This window comes from Nestor notabilis, unplaced genomic scaffold (assembly GCF_000696875.1).
Source record: "Nestor notabilis isolate BGI_N333 unplaced genomic scaffold, ASM69687v1 scaffold11745, whole genome shotgun sequence".
NCBI classification, from domain to species: domain Eukaryota; kingdom Metazoa; phylum Chordata; class Aves; order Psittaciformes; family Psittacidae; genus Nestor; species Nestor notabilis.
In genome coordinates this window covers 1-17,017 of record NW_009927911.1, presented here as the reverse complement: position 1 = coordinate 17,017, position 17,017 = coordinate 1, and the positions used below count along the sequence as shown (strand labels likewise).

General features: G+C 36.6%; 1 protein-coding gene across 1 annotated transcript; it reads right to left on the bottom strand.

The window, feature by feature from the left end:
* Window positions 1–322: 322 nt before the first annotated feature.
* On the bottom strand, window positions 323–12,820 carry LOC104405542 (neuroblastoma-amplified sequence-like; the record flags this gene model as incomplete). Its single annotated transcript, XM_010014278.1, has 9 exons — window positions 323–388; window positions 1,310–1,452; window positions 7,745–7,843; window positions 7,959–8,092; window positions 8,823–8,956; window positions 9,356–9,399; window positions 10,493–10,540; window positions 12,049–12,085; window positions 12,766–12,820. Coding segments are annotated over 9 exons (760 nt in total), but the record flags the coding sequence as incomplete, so codon positions are not given.
* Window positions 12,821–17,017: the final 4,197 nt, after the last annotated feature.

Genomic DNA, 17,017 nt, shown 5'->3' with positions numbered 1-17,017 from the left:
CTAGTTGGCTTTTTACCCCTTCCTTCTTGAATAAGAGTTCACAGTTAGTAACTAACTCTACATTCTAGACTTGTTCTTGTCAGTATGCTGAAAACCTGTCATTCAAGCTTCAGCAGAAGAAATAATTGGATTTTTTAAAAAACAAGCAAATGGCAAGCTACTCCATTTAATGCTAAAAGTTGTTTTTTTTAAATATTTTTATAGAAATGTTAACTCTTATTTGCATAAATTAAAACCCACTTTCAATCAGTGTCTCAGGCAGTCATTAATAGACAATTATGTTAATAAAAGACATTTCTGAGGTAGACCTAGGCCTTAATACCTGTTCTGTTCCCCGCCTGCTGTAAAATCTTAAATTCATAATCCTTAATAATCCTCTTCTCTGTGCCTGTAAGAACAGAAACATATCATACAATGAAAGACAATCTCATACATGGTTTTACCACCAAAAACTAAGTCATATCTAAAGTAACAGAACTGCTCCAAAGGATTCTTTAAACTTCCGTAAGACTGCCAATTTAAAATAATGCAAGGATAATAAAACCCAGTTTGTATAACTTTGCCCATTTTGTTAGGTATGTATCATGCCATGAAAAAGCATTACACATTTGCAATAAAAGTAACAACTTGCTTTTAATACAAAGCAATAGCTACATAAGAGTAAACACTTGAATATTATCCTCATATACTGTAAGTTGATTTCAGTATATATAGTTGTTACCAAATCAAACATTTACTTCTACTAGAAACAAAAGAAATCAAGAGTCAGACTTAAAATGAAACATGTCAGGTTGGACAGAGCCTTGAGCAACAAGGTCTAGGGCGAGGCATCCCTGCCCAAGGCAGAGGGGCTGGAACTGGATGATCTTAAGGTCCTTTCCAACCCTAACTATTGTATGATTCTATGATTTATTTGTGATAAGCTGCCTTTTGTTATGACGTAATAAAAAGACAAAAATAACTGGAACTTCTTCCAACCAAGACAAGTAACATATTTCAGTACACCAACAAGTTTGTATATTTCCATGCAACAATTCTTTTGTTGTTGTTTCTTGTTGTTCTGTTGTTTGCTTGGTTTTTTTAAACCACAAGTGATAGTCAAGACCTTAAAAGTTCAAATCATACTTTCAAAAACAGCAAAAACAGAGATGCTGGGGGGGAAGAGATAACTTACTAGAAGTTCACATCATAGCTTACAAAATAGCAAAACAACGTATTAAAGTCTTCTTTCAAAAAAAATTTTTATTAAACTGCCACTTAGATAATTCTGCCAGTAAAAATATTCATCCAGCAGAATAAGGAAACATACTTACTGTTCTAACATCATCTTCATAGCTAGTGACCTCTTTATAGTGGGGAGAGCCTGACAGAACTCTCCAAGCAGATATCCCACATCCAGTTGCTTTAGATACTCCCTCCTCATCTGTTTCACAGCCTCCTACAAGGAGAAGTCTGTAAAATATATTAAGGTATGTTATGGTTTTATATACTGCCACATAAAAGTGTCTTTTTTAATTGCCTTGAGAACTAGAGCAGTTTGCTTGCAATAACCAAAAAGACTGAAGTATACAAAAATACCTAACAGCCCCAATAAACTTTGTGAATAAACACCCTGAAGTTCAAGAAGACTTGAGCAACACTTGTTATTTGTGGCATTTAAGGCATAATTCCCAACATTTAAAATATGTCTCACCTCAATTTGAGTTTCTCTCCTACCCTCAAAGAATTCTAACAATTACAGCTTAAGCTTAGGAAAAGTTCTGGTCATTCTGTTCAAGCATTAGGTTTCCATTTATTTAGATGTGGTATAAAAACTACTTTTATTGAGGAACCAAATGTGTCAAGGTTTCTCAATTTTGTTTTCTAAAGCTACTGTACCAATTATAAATGTGCATGCAATAATTTCAGTACACACAGTACATGATACTTTTAAAACTTTGAGGGAAGTCTTACAACCATTGCTGATTGCCACTAAAATGTATGAATATGTATTAAAATATTTTCCCTTGAAGCCCTTTCACCTCATTAACAAACAGTTTTATATATAACTGACAATTATTTTGATGAAAGCTTTGAGAACAGATGTCTAAGTTTGTTTGGAAGCATCATATCAGTGAACAACCCATCAAAAAACTAACTGCAAAAAAGGCACAGATTAGAATAGCCAGAGGTTCAGCCCCCAGAACACTCCACCAATTTTTGAAGTCGGTGTTACTCTTGAAATGCTCTACCACCTAGTGGCTGCTGCTTATATAGCTCTCAGCTGTAATCGGTGCATTTCAAAACATTTCCTGCAAGAGACAACTGAAAGAAGGGAAAAAAAAAAAAGAAGAAAAATAAAGACATTTCCTTTCACCTTTAATCCTCATTAAGAGGTCAGTAAAATTTATCATTCCCAGGTTTCACACTATTCACAAACATACAGCAAGATGATATATACCAAGGATGCTCACAGTCTTAAGGTTCTTAGTTATTTGGTGGTGTAAAGCACAGCCCAAGACAGCAAAATAGGAATCACTTTCACCATTTTCCTCTAAAACAGCAATAGAAGACTCTCAGTCTACCATCATAATTAATAGGAAAATGGACAATTCTGCACTGTCGTTATCGTCAGAAAGTAAAGCATAGCACAGCTAAGAGTAAATACTTCTCCCTCAAGGAAGTGCTCTTTAACTTTAGATCATGCAAAATTTCTGGCTAAACATCCATAACCCAGTGGTTTCTTGCTGTAGCATACCAAGAAGAAACCATGTTACCACTTAAAGAACAAATGGATTCCTACCAGAGAGACAAGGAAATATACCATAAGTAGTGCAGACCAGGTTCCAGAATCCTTAAAACTGTTAACTTGAATAGCATGTGTAAGCAATGTACCTCTTCAGTATTAGAATCATGGAATCGTTTAGGTTGGAAAAGACCTGCAAGATCATCGACTGGAACCATTAACCCAGCACTGCCAAATCCACTGCTAAACCATGTCCCCAAGCGCCACATCTAAACATCTTTTAAATACCTCCAGGTATGGCAACACAACCATATCCCTGGGAAGCCTGATCCACTGCTTGACAACCCTTTCAGTGAAGAAATTTTTCCTAAAATCCAACCTAAACCTCTCCCGGCACAACTCGAGGCCATTTCTTCTTGTCTTATCATTTGTTACTTGGGAGAAGAGACTGACGCCCACCTCACTACAAACTCCTTTCAAGTAGTTGGAGAAAGTGAAAAGGTGCCCCCTGACTCTCCTTTTCTCCAGACTGAACAACTCCAGTTCCCTCAGCCGTTCCTCACAGGACTTGTGCTCTAGATCCTTCACCAGCTTTGTTGCCCTTCTGTGGACACACTGCAGCACTCCAAGGGCTGTCCTGTAGTGAGGGGCCCAGAAATGAACACAGGATTCAAGGTGCCAGTGCCCAGTACAGGCAGACAATCACTGCCCTAGTCCTGTTGGCCATACTATTTCTGATATAAGCTAGGATGCTCTTTGCCTTCTTTGCCACCTGGGCACAACCTGGCTCATGTTTAGCTGGCTATCATCCCATTTTATTTAATTATCAAGCTGTCTTCAACAAGAAGACATACCAAACATATGACAATTTAGAGGAATTATTAAGTAATGGAAGACTTAAAAGATTGGACAGCCTGAAGACTGAACATCCTTAGGGTTCTTAGGACTGATCTGTAAACTGGACCTAGAACTGCTATGCACTGTTGCATTAGCTTTGAAACCATAAAAGTGAAAGTGTTGAAGATTAGAGGAAATAAAGTTTATTTTTAAGATTAAAATGGAAAGAAAGCCACAAGTATCTAAATGAAGTAATGGAAAGAATTAGCATGAGGGTGAAAGAGCAAACTCTCTTCCTGGTTAACATGATAAAGACATTCTGTTTTTCTGGAAAGCTTCTGAAGTTCCAAACGAAGTGAAAATAGTAAATGGAAAGTAATGATCATGCGTTAGTAATGGTAAATTGAAAGTGACAGAAAGAGGTGTAACAGCTTTTCATGCTACAGTGTTTCATGTTTTGTCTTTTTCCTTTTGTAATTAATTTTGTTGTGTTTTGGTTTGTATGTGTTGCATATTTTCCAAAACAGAGCAACAAATTATTTATGTTGTCTATCGTATATATGTTTTCTGTCATCATGATGACTGTTCAGTCCTTTCACAGAAGCAAAACATATTAATTAGTCTAAAACTATTTATATACAATGAAGATCTTCATTCTAAAATAATTTGTTGTTACTTTGCATGTGTTTTCCACACAGAGCAGAGCTAAGTTGCAGCAGTTTGTGCAGCAGTTTTCTGGGCTCCATTTCTAGATCCTCTTAATCTTCTACGTATTTCTGGGATCGTCAGGCAACTCCTGGGAAGTCTCTGAGGAACTTCACAATACCTGCCATTGCCAAGAAGGGCAAGCTGGCTAGCTGTAGGAACTTTTAACAAAGTCTGACAGCTGTTCCTGATTATAAGGCACTTAAAGCTTTTATTCCACCCGACTCCTCGTTAGTAAGGGAAGGGAACCCTTACAAGTCCTACAAAAAGGTCCTGTAAGTGCCAAGCCTAGAGCACAGCCAATGGATGCAGCACTTTGTAGAAAAGTTATGGCCAGAAGCTCTCCCTGAGTATGTCCTCAGCAACTGTGTTGATGCACACTGGAGCAGCTACCCCAGCACATCAGAGGCCTTGACGAAGACCGTGCTCCTAAGGGGTGTGCAGGTCTTGGACTGCAGGGATACTGCACCAAGCAACCTGGCCCGAGTTGACCCAGTTGTGAAAGGGAATGGATGAGATTATCTCCAGAGTTCCTCCAGTCTCAAAATAACGGCTACCCTTGTAGTACCTGAACTGCACTCTCTTTCAAAGGTTTTAACAAAGTTGGGCTGAAAATAACTAGTGTAACAGTGGCCTCAAGAACAGCAAGTTCAATTGAGGCAGCCAAGAAAAACTTGCGTCTTCTACGCAATTCTTCACGTAGCTTTGATGCAAGCAAATTCCAACTGAACCTAAGATCCTTCATCTCCGAAAGTCATCACAAATTTTAGGCTCTAATACCAAATGTTTTCTGTAGCAACTGCAGATAACCCTGAAGACATATAGCTCCAGAGTAAGATACTTAAAATAAGCAGTTATTGAACCTTCCGTTAGAGCCTACAAAGAGTTCAAGTTGAAGCAGACATTTAGGTTTTGTCAACTGAAGTGCATCATAAACTCCATCATAGATAACGGCTGGATCACATGAGAACATGAACATCAGGCACCTAAATTAAGGTATATAGCACTTTCCAACAGCAGTGAAACTCCTTATGAGACTTTTTCCCAAAGTTATCATTTCAAGTTTTCCTACAGATTCAGATACATTCCCTAGTGACATATCCTCTTTGCAATTATCATGTATCTAGTGGAAAAAATTAAGCATATTAAGTTCTTAAGTGCTCTTTTATTGCACTGTAATAAATAATGAGCAAATATATATTAATATAGAGTGTAGTAAGTCAAGGCTTACAAGCAAAGCCTTGTATAACTTCAGTTATACTTCACCATCTGAAACTAAAGAAAATACAAAAAAGCACAAAGTGACAAAATTGAGTTTAAGTGATCAAAGTTCACATTACTGAAAGTTAAAACTCTGAAGTGTTCATATGTATCTACAATTTTTTTTAATGCAAAATTTAAGAAAACTGTCTCCCTTCAACTCCTTTTGGGTTTTTGTTGGATAACAAGACAATTTCAGCAAGAGACTCTGCTCGTGAATTTAGAGTTCTCTAATGTCAAATTTAGAAGTCTTCTATCTCAGAAGAAATTCAAAACAGGAAAGACCTGCCTACATGAAGGGTAAAACATCAGTTCTTTCTGCTTTCCATCTATTCCATCCAATTGTGCACTCTTTCAAGTATCAATTTTTCAACTTTCTTAATAAAGTCAACTGGCTGCACATAGCATGAGATACCATGATCACCTGACTATTTCTACTCATAGAGTTTCCTGATAAAAACAAGTAGTTCCTGAATGTGTATGCCACATGCATTACACAAACTTTTTTTTTTCAGGAGATATAACCACATCTTTTTACAGAAGGAAAAGGCATTTCTCTCCCTAGAAAATATGAAATATAGAACCCCTCCAAAAATTACCAACCATAAGCTTCCATAAAAAGATAACTTTAATTACTAATATTTTGAATAAACTGTTCTAAGCAAAGAACTGGGATGGACTTCTGCTGTTTTACTTCACACTAGTATCAAGTTTTAAAAATGTTAAGCTAAGATCTTATAAAAATGGTAGGAAAAACAAAGTTATTGCTTCTCTTGCAGGTGGGAGGAAAAAAGGAAAACAAAACCTGAAATATTTGCCTTTTTTCTCCCCCTCTTCTGTTTTAAACCTCTATGACAAAGTTGCCATTAGCACACACAAAACAATGATCATGGTATCTGGCTGACAATTACACCAACTGTTTTTCTATGTATTTTCTTTTTAATGGGTTCATCCATTACAAAAGTTTAACAGTTCTGACATCATTTACTCAGAAAGGCACCAAAAATTAAAAGGAGGCACAATGATCTATTATAATTGTCAGAATAATTATTTGACCACATTTTGAGTAGTAACCAATATTTTTTGCAACACTGTTATAATCAATTTACTTCTTAATACCATGAGCAGAAAACTATAACTTTAGAAACTAGTGTCAAGAACCACTAACCTCAGTCTGATTAAAGGAGAGAATGATAGGTTCTGTTGTCTGGTCAGACAGCACTACCAAAGCTCCATAACCCACCCCTGTTACCTCAAAACTCTAGATTAAGTATACTGCGTATTAATTATGTGGAATTACTAGATACAAACTACTTAGAAGAAACCATACTCAAAATTAATCTCTCAAAGTAATAAGCTAGAACAGCATTACTTCTCATTAATAACCATTTTTTCCTAAGATAAATAGGACAGCTCACTTAACACTGAAGAAGTTTTTAAACAATGAGTTTCTGAGGTTGTTCTATAGGCAAATCTGATTTCCATTTAAAACAGTACAGTAATAAAACATATTGTGCTGACAAATTCAATCCCAGTATATCTAATAAAAGTGTCTAGAAGGAAGATTAGTTCCTACAAATGAAGAGATACAGAAAAATAAGTTGCCAAGTTTATCTTGTTAATATAACAAGTAAATATTAAAAAGGTAGACGGATTTTTTAACATAAGTAATTGGCTAACCAGGACCTATTCCAACTACATCTGGGTCAAGAGCAAACAGTCAATTAGTCCACCTTTCAAGTCTGTTTTTTGTAGCCAATATGTTATTAATAGAGAAAACACACCACAAGACAACTCCAAATACCAAAGCCTGGCAGTTCCAGACAGAACACTAGGGAAAATAGGCTGGCCAACAGTCCAGCAAGCAAAACCAGACAGAAAAAAAAGCAACCAAGCTTATACATCAGCCTTTACCCCCATCACATTCAGAAATGTCTTTAGAAGCTATTCTTGATGTTCTAAAGAATGCTGCTTATGCAAGGTACTCAAACAGCAAAGGACATAACTTGATTTTTACTATTCCATTAGTAAAGTGAAATCACCAACCAGAGCTTCTTCCATAGGTCCAGTAATACATGACTTGTTATTTCTGATTCACTAAATACCAGTATCAAAATAGACTTTTTTTCTCCCCCTATCATACACACTTCAATTATTATTTTGCCACTTTTGTTCACCATTTCCATATTATTAGCAGGCAGCACACCAAACACTTACCTGTGCCGAGGATGATAAATGACAGTAGTTATTCCGTGGGCATAATGGCTACTAAAGCTGAAACTATGACTTTCTTGAAAGCTTTGATTTGTTCCAACACTAAGTATGGGGAAAAAATACATATGTTAGTTCAGATTTATCTTCTTTAAAGAGTGGAAAGAATTCCTTTGAAGTTCACTGCACCTTCTCAAAGCAAGCCAAAATTTATGCTTACCTTACAAGATAACTTCTCAGTTCTCCACGATAATTAACAACAAGCAGTTCAGCTGACCATTGGGCACTTGCTTTATATTCTAGAAAGATCAATCCAGCAATAGCATAACTCAGATCTCCTGGAAAACTTGCTGTCTTTACCCAAAAACGCAGACAGACATTGAGAGAAAGGAGAGTTAAAAATAAGTAAATAAAACTTCGCTACTGAAAGAATTAGGAAGTTAAATTTACTATATTGTATAAAAATGTAAAATTTCATAGTTCTACTAGTAACGAAATGCACTTTATCTTGATTTTAAAGAAATCCCAATGCAGTCTTTTAACAGTCCCTCAATTGAGTCTTTAAGAGTCCATTGTACCATTCAATTTGTAGGTTGTTTCAGAAATTAGTCCTTTTCTGTCTCAGTTCTTTCAGGAGTGCCATGTTGTTGTAAGACTTGTTTCTCAAGGCCCAGGCAGTGTTCTGGGCAGTGGCATGGAATATGTTACCAGCCATGTGGTACCCTACTGCTACGAATTGTAATTATGTGCACGTACACTAATTGGGTGATTTTATACTTTCACAGTCTGACGTACCTGCAAATCTACCACAGATCTACCATAATTTTAAGTAAGAAAAGAAAGATGAAGATTCTGACTAGAGGTAACAGCACAAAAGATATGCTTTGCAAGTGTTACACATGACTTAAGTAAAATATATCCATCATATGATATACAGTTCATGGTACATTTGTGCATGGTATTCATACTGTAAGCCTTTATACCAAAGCAAGTTACGATTAAAAAAAGGCCAAAGAGTGGAAATTGCCCTTTATGCTTACAAAATGTTCTACTGTATTCATATTTAATCTAAGAGAGCGCTTACCGGTGAAATGACCAAAAGCTCACTACCCATTAGGTCAAACACTCTCACTGTTCCAGTGCTTTCAGCATAAGCAAGTAATGTACAATCATGACTCCATGCCACTCGTCTCCACTGAGGGTTGGGATCCTTTGGCACTATGAAAAAAGAAAAAAATTATTAAGAAGTTAAATATAAATATAATCCCTTGAACAGAGCAAAAAGTCAACTGCATAAAAAAATGCAGGGTGCCTACCATCATCACAATGAGGAAAAAAAACCCCACCTCCAACATCCATTATGTCTATCAAACCTATTAACTTTAACTACAATTTCATTCGAGATTCAGGCTTTGTATATTAATCACTATGAAAAGAAGAGGAGGAAGAAGGGCAATGGAGCTAGTCACAAAGCAAAATTATTAGGAGATTCTTCCCAATGCTTTTAAGAAGTTTTAACATTATCTTTGAAGTAAACTAGCACAACCACTTAGCAATGCATTAATAATAAACAGTGATGACACAAAGTGATGATGTAGAGATTGCCATATTGTATACCTTGGCATTTTCCAACTATGGATCCAAAGTCATCTTTTGCAGATCTGCAGTGGATTTAAATGAGAAAAGAAAAAAACACTATTCAATATTCCAGAATAAACAGAACACTGAAAATACTCTAAGAGCACACTTCAAAGGCTCCCATGTATTTAACTACTTGTTCGAAAAGGTAGGTAAGTAGCCTTCATCCTTAGGCAGCTACAGTAATTAACAACAGTATTTTAGAAACCCTCGTACCAACGCATTAATACTAATATCCCTCATTTAGTAGTAACGCTGTTCAAAGAGGATAGCAGCATTTCAGAACCTCACCATGTAACTTTAGGAAAAAAAAAAACCAACCAAAGTCAGTATTCTCTAGGTTACAATTTTAGAAACAATGCAAGAATATAGTTACATTAATACATCTGAAACAAGATTTATTTTATAGTCTATAAGCTGACATTTATTGTGTTCATACCACTTCTGATTGAACAATTTTCATACACTTGCTTCTTTTACATATAAATAGAAAGTCTGACCTTCTAGCAAATGGATTTTTGTGAAGCAAGTAAACACACTCAATCAAGATCCGTTCTACAGCTAAATGTGTTCTTGAACTGGCAAAGGAGAGCTTGTTGTTAGAGAGGAGGAGAAAAAGGGAGAGCATCAGTCTTCACAGCAATCCACATTACTTGCAAAATAAAGTGAAGTATTATATATGCCAGCTACTCTACAGAGAAGCAGAATACTAACTCCTTGTCCCATTTAAAAGGAGAGAATTTCTAGAGGGAACATAAAGGCAAAGGTTAGAAATACCATGATCTGGGTTTAATATTTTGAAGTATCTTGATTTTTCTTCCACATCTTGAAAAGAGAGAGATACAGACAAATGCTTACATAAAATTTATTTATAACATTTATAATTCTGTGGCATCTTGAGGGTGGGTGGGGGCTTTTTTGTTGTTTGTTTTTAGTTTTTCTTTGTTTCTTAATGGGGAATGGCCAAGAACTAAGAAGAATAGATAGCTTTCTAAATGGTAATATATTTAAAGATTATTCTACAGATTACTTTCACAAGTATGTTTAGTAAATCACTAGAAACACTCTCAGAACTCCGCAACTGTGATCATGACGCAATAGTTAACACTACGTTACCTGATTTCTACACATTGGTCTTGAACAACTGCCAACAATTTACCATTGCTGAAAGAGAAAAATTGAAGAGTGAAAAAAAATTCATTCAAAGTCCAGTCCTTACAGAATGTACACCAGAGCCCTAGGTGCTTTTCTGCAAGGTTAGGTATAAATTTCCTGTTTCATAAACTACAACAAATTGGGAAATACCAATCTTTATTAAAAAAAAAAAAAAAACAAAACACTGCTGTAATAAGATTCCCTTCATACCACCAAAATGTATCTGCCATTCTCTCTAGTAGCACAAAGAGAACATAAACCATGTCTAAAATCTTGATGCAGGGGAGGTGAGAATCGAACTTTGCTTAAGGATCATTTTATAACAGCAGTATCTAAAGCTATGTATTGCTTTACCTGGAACAAACAAATACCATACTTCCATAAGCTAAGTAGTCTCCTTAGTTGCAGGTCTCCTGTCTTTGTACCTAACACACAACATTGCAACTGGCATGCTGTGCAACCAAAGGGATGATCACTTCTCTCAAAGAATTATCATCTCTCTCAACAGTACAGAGCTCTTGCTGAACCACTGATCATGTTCAGCTATAATCATAGCAAACTAAAACATTCCATACTACCTTCATGCCACTGAACCATTCTTCTGTACATATACATGCTTATTTTCAAGAGCCAATGATCTCACTGATGCTGCTAAAATTACCTGATTCCAGCCTTAGAACTCTCACTTCTCTACACATCCAATAGCAGAGGGTATGCTATTCACTTTCCTCAATGTCTTCAATAAGAAGACTGTTCAATAAGTCTTGAGGGTATGCATTCACTTTCCTCAAATTTTAAAATAAGCAATTTATATTACATATTCTGGTAAATTTTAGGTCTTGAACTCAGCAAACTCAGGACTTGAATTTGAGAATGACTGAAGTGCAAGCCACTTTACCTCAAAAGCCAGAAGGATATTCTTTGAGCAGCCTGATCTAGAGGAAGGTGTCCCTGCCCATGGCAGGGGTGTTGGAACTAAATGATCTGTAAGGTCTCTTCCAACCCAAACCATTCTATGATTCAGACCTGAGTGAGATGCATTAAATGGAGGGAAGGAGCATGCAAGCCCCTAGGTAGCAGACTGAACTTTCTTTCTCAAGGCTGTGAAAGTTTCCAGAGCTGCCCTTGACCAAAAAGAGTAATATGTCTTTAACACAATATTAATTTAGCATTGTTGTCAATGCATACGGAGGGAGGAGAAGAGGAACCATTAATACATTCACTACCACCAAAAATGGAAAAGCATGTAAGCTGGTTACCTTGCAAGTACTAGGTGCCAGTTTATCTGCTTACTAACTAGACGAACCAGTCCAGTGGGCAAAGAAAACTTTGCAGGGCTGAAATTACAAAAAAATAGGCAAAATCAGAAATATACATAACAGAAGCAGTGCCTGAGATACAATATCCTAAACAAATACTCAATTTTACTCTCATTAAGAGTAACTCTTCCCATCAAATAAAAAGCTGTAAAAATATTACCGAATAAAAATATTAAGCACTATTTTCATCAAACCTACCTGTACCAGATGTACCGAAGCAAAAACAATGCAGGACCTGCAACAAAAAAAAAAGAGGCAAAAATTACATCTCCAGCTTACTGACAGTCTCAGAAATTTGCACAAAAGACAAATGTATTAATAACCCTCTGTCCTTGGCCAATGAATTCTTATATTACAATAAATGCCAATGGCAGACCAAAAAAATCACTACATATTTCTGGAAATTCTAAGAGAAATTCCTACTGGATGAAAATGCAATTCAGTTACTGCATGAACCAAGTGTTGAACAGTAATGAAATATAATCAGAATGTAAATGTTCCTTATAGAACTTACTAGCAAACAGCCCAACACAAGCGCTTCCAGAGGAAGAGAAAAAAAAAAAAAAACCCCAAAACCAAACCAAACCCAAAAAACCCACCAACCAAACAGAAAAAACCCCAAACACCCCCAAAAAAACACCTGAACAGGATTTTGCAAAACACAACAGAGCTTCTACACTTCTTAGCTGTATGGTTTATTAGTTTGTCCCAAAATAAGCTACTGGAGACAAGAAAGCTTACAAAAATGACATAAAAATAACATAGTAATATCGAGAATCAGAAAACACCTTCCTGAAAACACACCCTGCACTTTATTTCCATTACACTAGCCACCTTAAAGAGCAGCAATTGTAAATTTTGCAAGCAATCCACACATCCTCATGAGCCATAAACATAAGAACGAGCCATATTTACCTGTAACTGCTCTAGTGATGATAAATGATGCACCATGTTTTCTGTTGCCTCTTGGCTGCAATTAAAACAATAATGGTCAAACACTATTATAAATTTTAATTTAAATACAACATTCATACATATATTCACTTAGCAAATTTAAGTTGCCTCCTAGTCTACAAGTTCCTCTTGTATTTTCTATTATTTGCAAATTCATATAGTGAGTAATTTAACTGCATAAGCTAAAATGCGCTTTAAAGCCAAATATTTTAAGTGCCAAGATGTAATAAACAAAATGTACTACAGATTGTCTATTGATTCAGCTTTGCCTTAATCTCTGAGTAGTAAGAAAAGACATTGACTTCAGATTATATTCTCCTGTAAGGTATATAAATCATTCTTTCTGTGACAAAGTGAATGCCATATTGATCTGTAATGCCCACAAGTAGAAGCAACTGGTGTTCTGCATATTAAGCTAATATATAACTGCTAAGCTACATAAAGACTGCTCATGAAAGTTTCAGAATTATAAAGAAAAACAAAGAACTTCTGAAGAAATACTCTTTTTATATTTATTGGTACTAGATAAGCCAGCCGCTTGGATCACCAGCTCTACTCCATACCATGTCATCTAGCCTTTCTAGCAGTCCTCCTCTACTTTAGGTGGAGGGAACTACACTTACTATATAAATGAAAGCATTCTCCAAACACAAAGAAATATGAAACAGCACAGGATGTATATTCTTAGCTGTAAGAAGAGGTAAAATTATTTGCCAATTAGAAAGTAGGAAAAAGGGATTCAACAGAAGACAGGAAAGATAACCGGTAAGGAAAATAAAAACTCAAAATAAGGAGTCAAGCTTATTTAACTTTTCCAGTGAAAATATTACAGCACCACAAATGAGCAATTAGGTAGGTAATGAATTAATTTCCTCTTTTCTTCTTTATATAATACACAGAGCAGATCATTACAGAGCAGCAAACACTGACACTGAAAGACACAAAAATTTGAAGTAAAGATTAGCAATTTTCTATGCAAAGTTTGCAATCCAGAAATAGTCTTTCAAATAACAAGGCTGTCATCTCACAGCTGTACTAATAATATTTCAAATTCAGGTTGATCAACCAGGAAATAACAAGGCATTACAGTAACATAAATGAGAGTATAAATTGTTTCTACTGTCATAGTACCTTGGGGAGAGCTCAATTTCCTAAGGAGATTAAAAGCAGAGCTTGTTAAAATTTTTGGATTAAGAAAAGCACCCAGTAAAAACCATTTCAAAAAATTGCTCGTACATCTTCAGAATTTTTCAGAATATTCTTAAGTGTCCACTCCTAAGCCTAAACTATAGGCTCCTATCCCATGCATCTTAAACCCTTCACAAAGCTGATTACTGTTAAACTCAGAAGACATAAATTTTGCTTTTTATAATGTATTCCTAGCACCTCAACAACAGCAATGACTACCAGATCTGCTATACTTTTTTGACTCATTCCCATTTGAGAAAACAACTTCAAGTTCTCCTTTGCTAGAACATTCCAGAAATAAAACTTAAATAACTTCCTTGCTGATAAGCCATCCACTTACTTTTGGATATTGCTGCACACCAGCAAACTTATGGGGAGACGGGGAGAGAAGAGGGTGTTGGGAAAAGCTCAAAACATTAGATGGCAATTAACCCCACAGAATCAAGTGATACATTTGATACATTTCAGAAGATAGATGGTACTTGCCTACTGAAGAAAAGTAGTTCAGTCTGCCTGTATTTACCAAACGACTGACATCTCCATGACCACTGCCTCATTCTCTATTTTCACTGATCAGCTACTCAGTAATTCCTTTTGTTCTCATTATTCTACTGCCAAACTGTGCATTATATACAATCGCATCACTACACCAAATACAGGCTGCTTGATTTCCACACCAATCTCTTCTCTGGCACTGCATGTGTCCTGTTTTACAGACAGTTCTATTCCCCCACCCTCACCCCCACCGCCCTGCTCCCAAACTTGGGAAATTCGATACAGGTGAATGAGAATATTAACAAGAACAAAAATTAAAGCTAATTTCGGAGTCCATATTAAGAAATCCAGGCCAGTTTTATCAGTGTCTTGAATGTAACACGACTTTACATGTTCATCATGGGAGTCATCTTCCAAGGGTCATAATTACAGTTGTAAGTGCTCAGCACTCTGCAATTAAAAATGAATCATCCCAAATGAGATAACAGAAACACAAAACAAAGAGACCTGTGAAAAGTTTTTTTAAAGCCTTTCTTTGTATCTTAGATGATTGCATACAGAGATACCTAATTTTATTTCCTAGTGCAGCATTCAACTTCCTTTCCCCTTCTTCTGTCCCTCACCTCATTCTTTCCAAACCATTCAGCTTTACAAGAACTAAGGCAGGGAGTGTTTTGTGGCTTTTGCTGAGAAGCATCATTAAATCAGGATGAAATGAGATAAATGTTCCAAAGGGAAAGTCACAGTCACCTAAATAACATCACTGTTAAGACACCTTAAGGCAAAAACCGAATCACGTTGGCAAAGTAATTTGTTTGCCTACATATGTCAGTGTAAAATGAATTTCCCACTAAAACTGTAAAATGAATATTAGAAGTGTCCCTTGGCTACTGACAGTCTTCAAAAGAAGAATGTAAATCCAAACAAACTATATAGCATAATATTATCAAGCCTTCCTATTTCTGCCATTCAAGAGTGGAATTATCTTGAAAATAAAGTAAATAGGCAAGAAACACCAAGTTTAAAATAGCCTGTACCATCTGCTGATGTTGACAAGCAGAATTCCATGATGCTTAAAAATTCTACGAGGGCAGATAAGGACCCTCAGACTGTGGTGCCACAATCACTTTAAATTGGCATAACTCCATGCTACCACTAAAGAGAGGTCTCACGCGTCACTCAGCTTTAACTGACATATAATTCAACACCCCTTGTTGGCTACATGAGTACTAGAATGATCACTCAACAAAAGGAAACAAAACAACATGACTGTTTCTCAGACTAACCAGTCCTTTAACCAATTTACCATGTATCTTAAAGAATACTAATAGCAGCAGAAGGGATACTTGTCAGAAATGTGCCCCCATAACACATCTGTAGAACCACAGCCTCGTGCCACCACACTGAAGTCCTCCTCATGTTTTGCAGACATGTAAATCACTTTCATGTGTTACTAGAAACAAACACTATTTACCGTATCTCAAACACAGTTAAATACAAATAGGTGCAACTGTCTACTTGCCTATATGAACAATCTATAAAGTTAGCAACTGGTAACACTGCAATTTTGTTTTCCAAACACCACACCTGTTGTTGCAATTGAGATTTACAGATCAAGAGAAACAAAGACGAACAAAAAAGATCCTTCTGACAAACGAAAGCATATTTTTATGAGAATGGCTTCGGTAATTACGAATAGGTTTATTATTCCATGTGTGATGGTTTTTTATATCTTCTCTGCGTAGATATTCTCATTAAACACAGAACTTTGTCAAAATACTTCCAAAAACTACTTTTAGTGGGAAACGCATTAGCAACTTCAGTGGACTTGAAAGCTACCACAAGAAAGAAAGAAAATCACATTGCTTGCATCCTCTGTGTCTAAATCAGACAAGAGTAGACATAGAGGCAGCTAGCTCAGCTCGTTCAGGGGAAAAGAGGAAAATGCAAAGATGAAAGAGTTTCTCGGCTTTTCCACTGACCCGTGAAAAAGACTAGACAGAAGCAAGCAAAAACTGGTAATGCAAGAACGGTATTTTCCCATGTTTTAAGCTTTGTCATCCATTTGTGTGCCTTGTAGACACAAAGTGATGTACTTCTTTAATCCACTGCTGAAAATACAGATGCAGCCACTCTGATACTCGAGTATGGAGAAGGACCTAGTTTTCCTCATGCAAGGTAAGCTCGATAAAGGCCATATTTCCACCAGGACAGCTGCCACTGCTCTCAGTACAGCTGTTTCTGGATTTCATTACAGCTTTCCTTCTACCAACTCTATAGTAAAACCAGGCATACATCGTTCACAGCTCATGAGCAGGAAAGACCCCAAGGCACCCAAGTGGCACAAACCATGGTGACAAGGTGGGAATTAAGTGACACAAGGCCATGTCAGGAACGGGAATACCGCACGGCTATCTCCTGTGTTTGCCCCTCCTACCCTCCCCGCTCTTGTGCCCATCAGGAACGGGTCGGGCAGCCCGGTGGGCCTCCCTGGAGGGGACAGCCCGTCTCCGCGCGCCCCCTCCCCCCC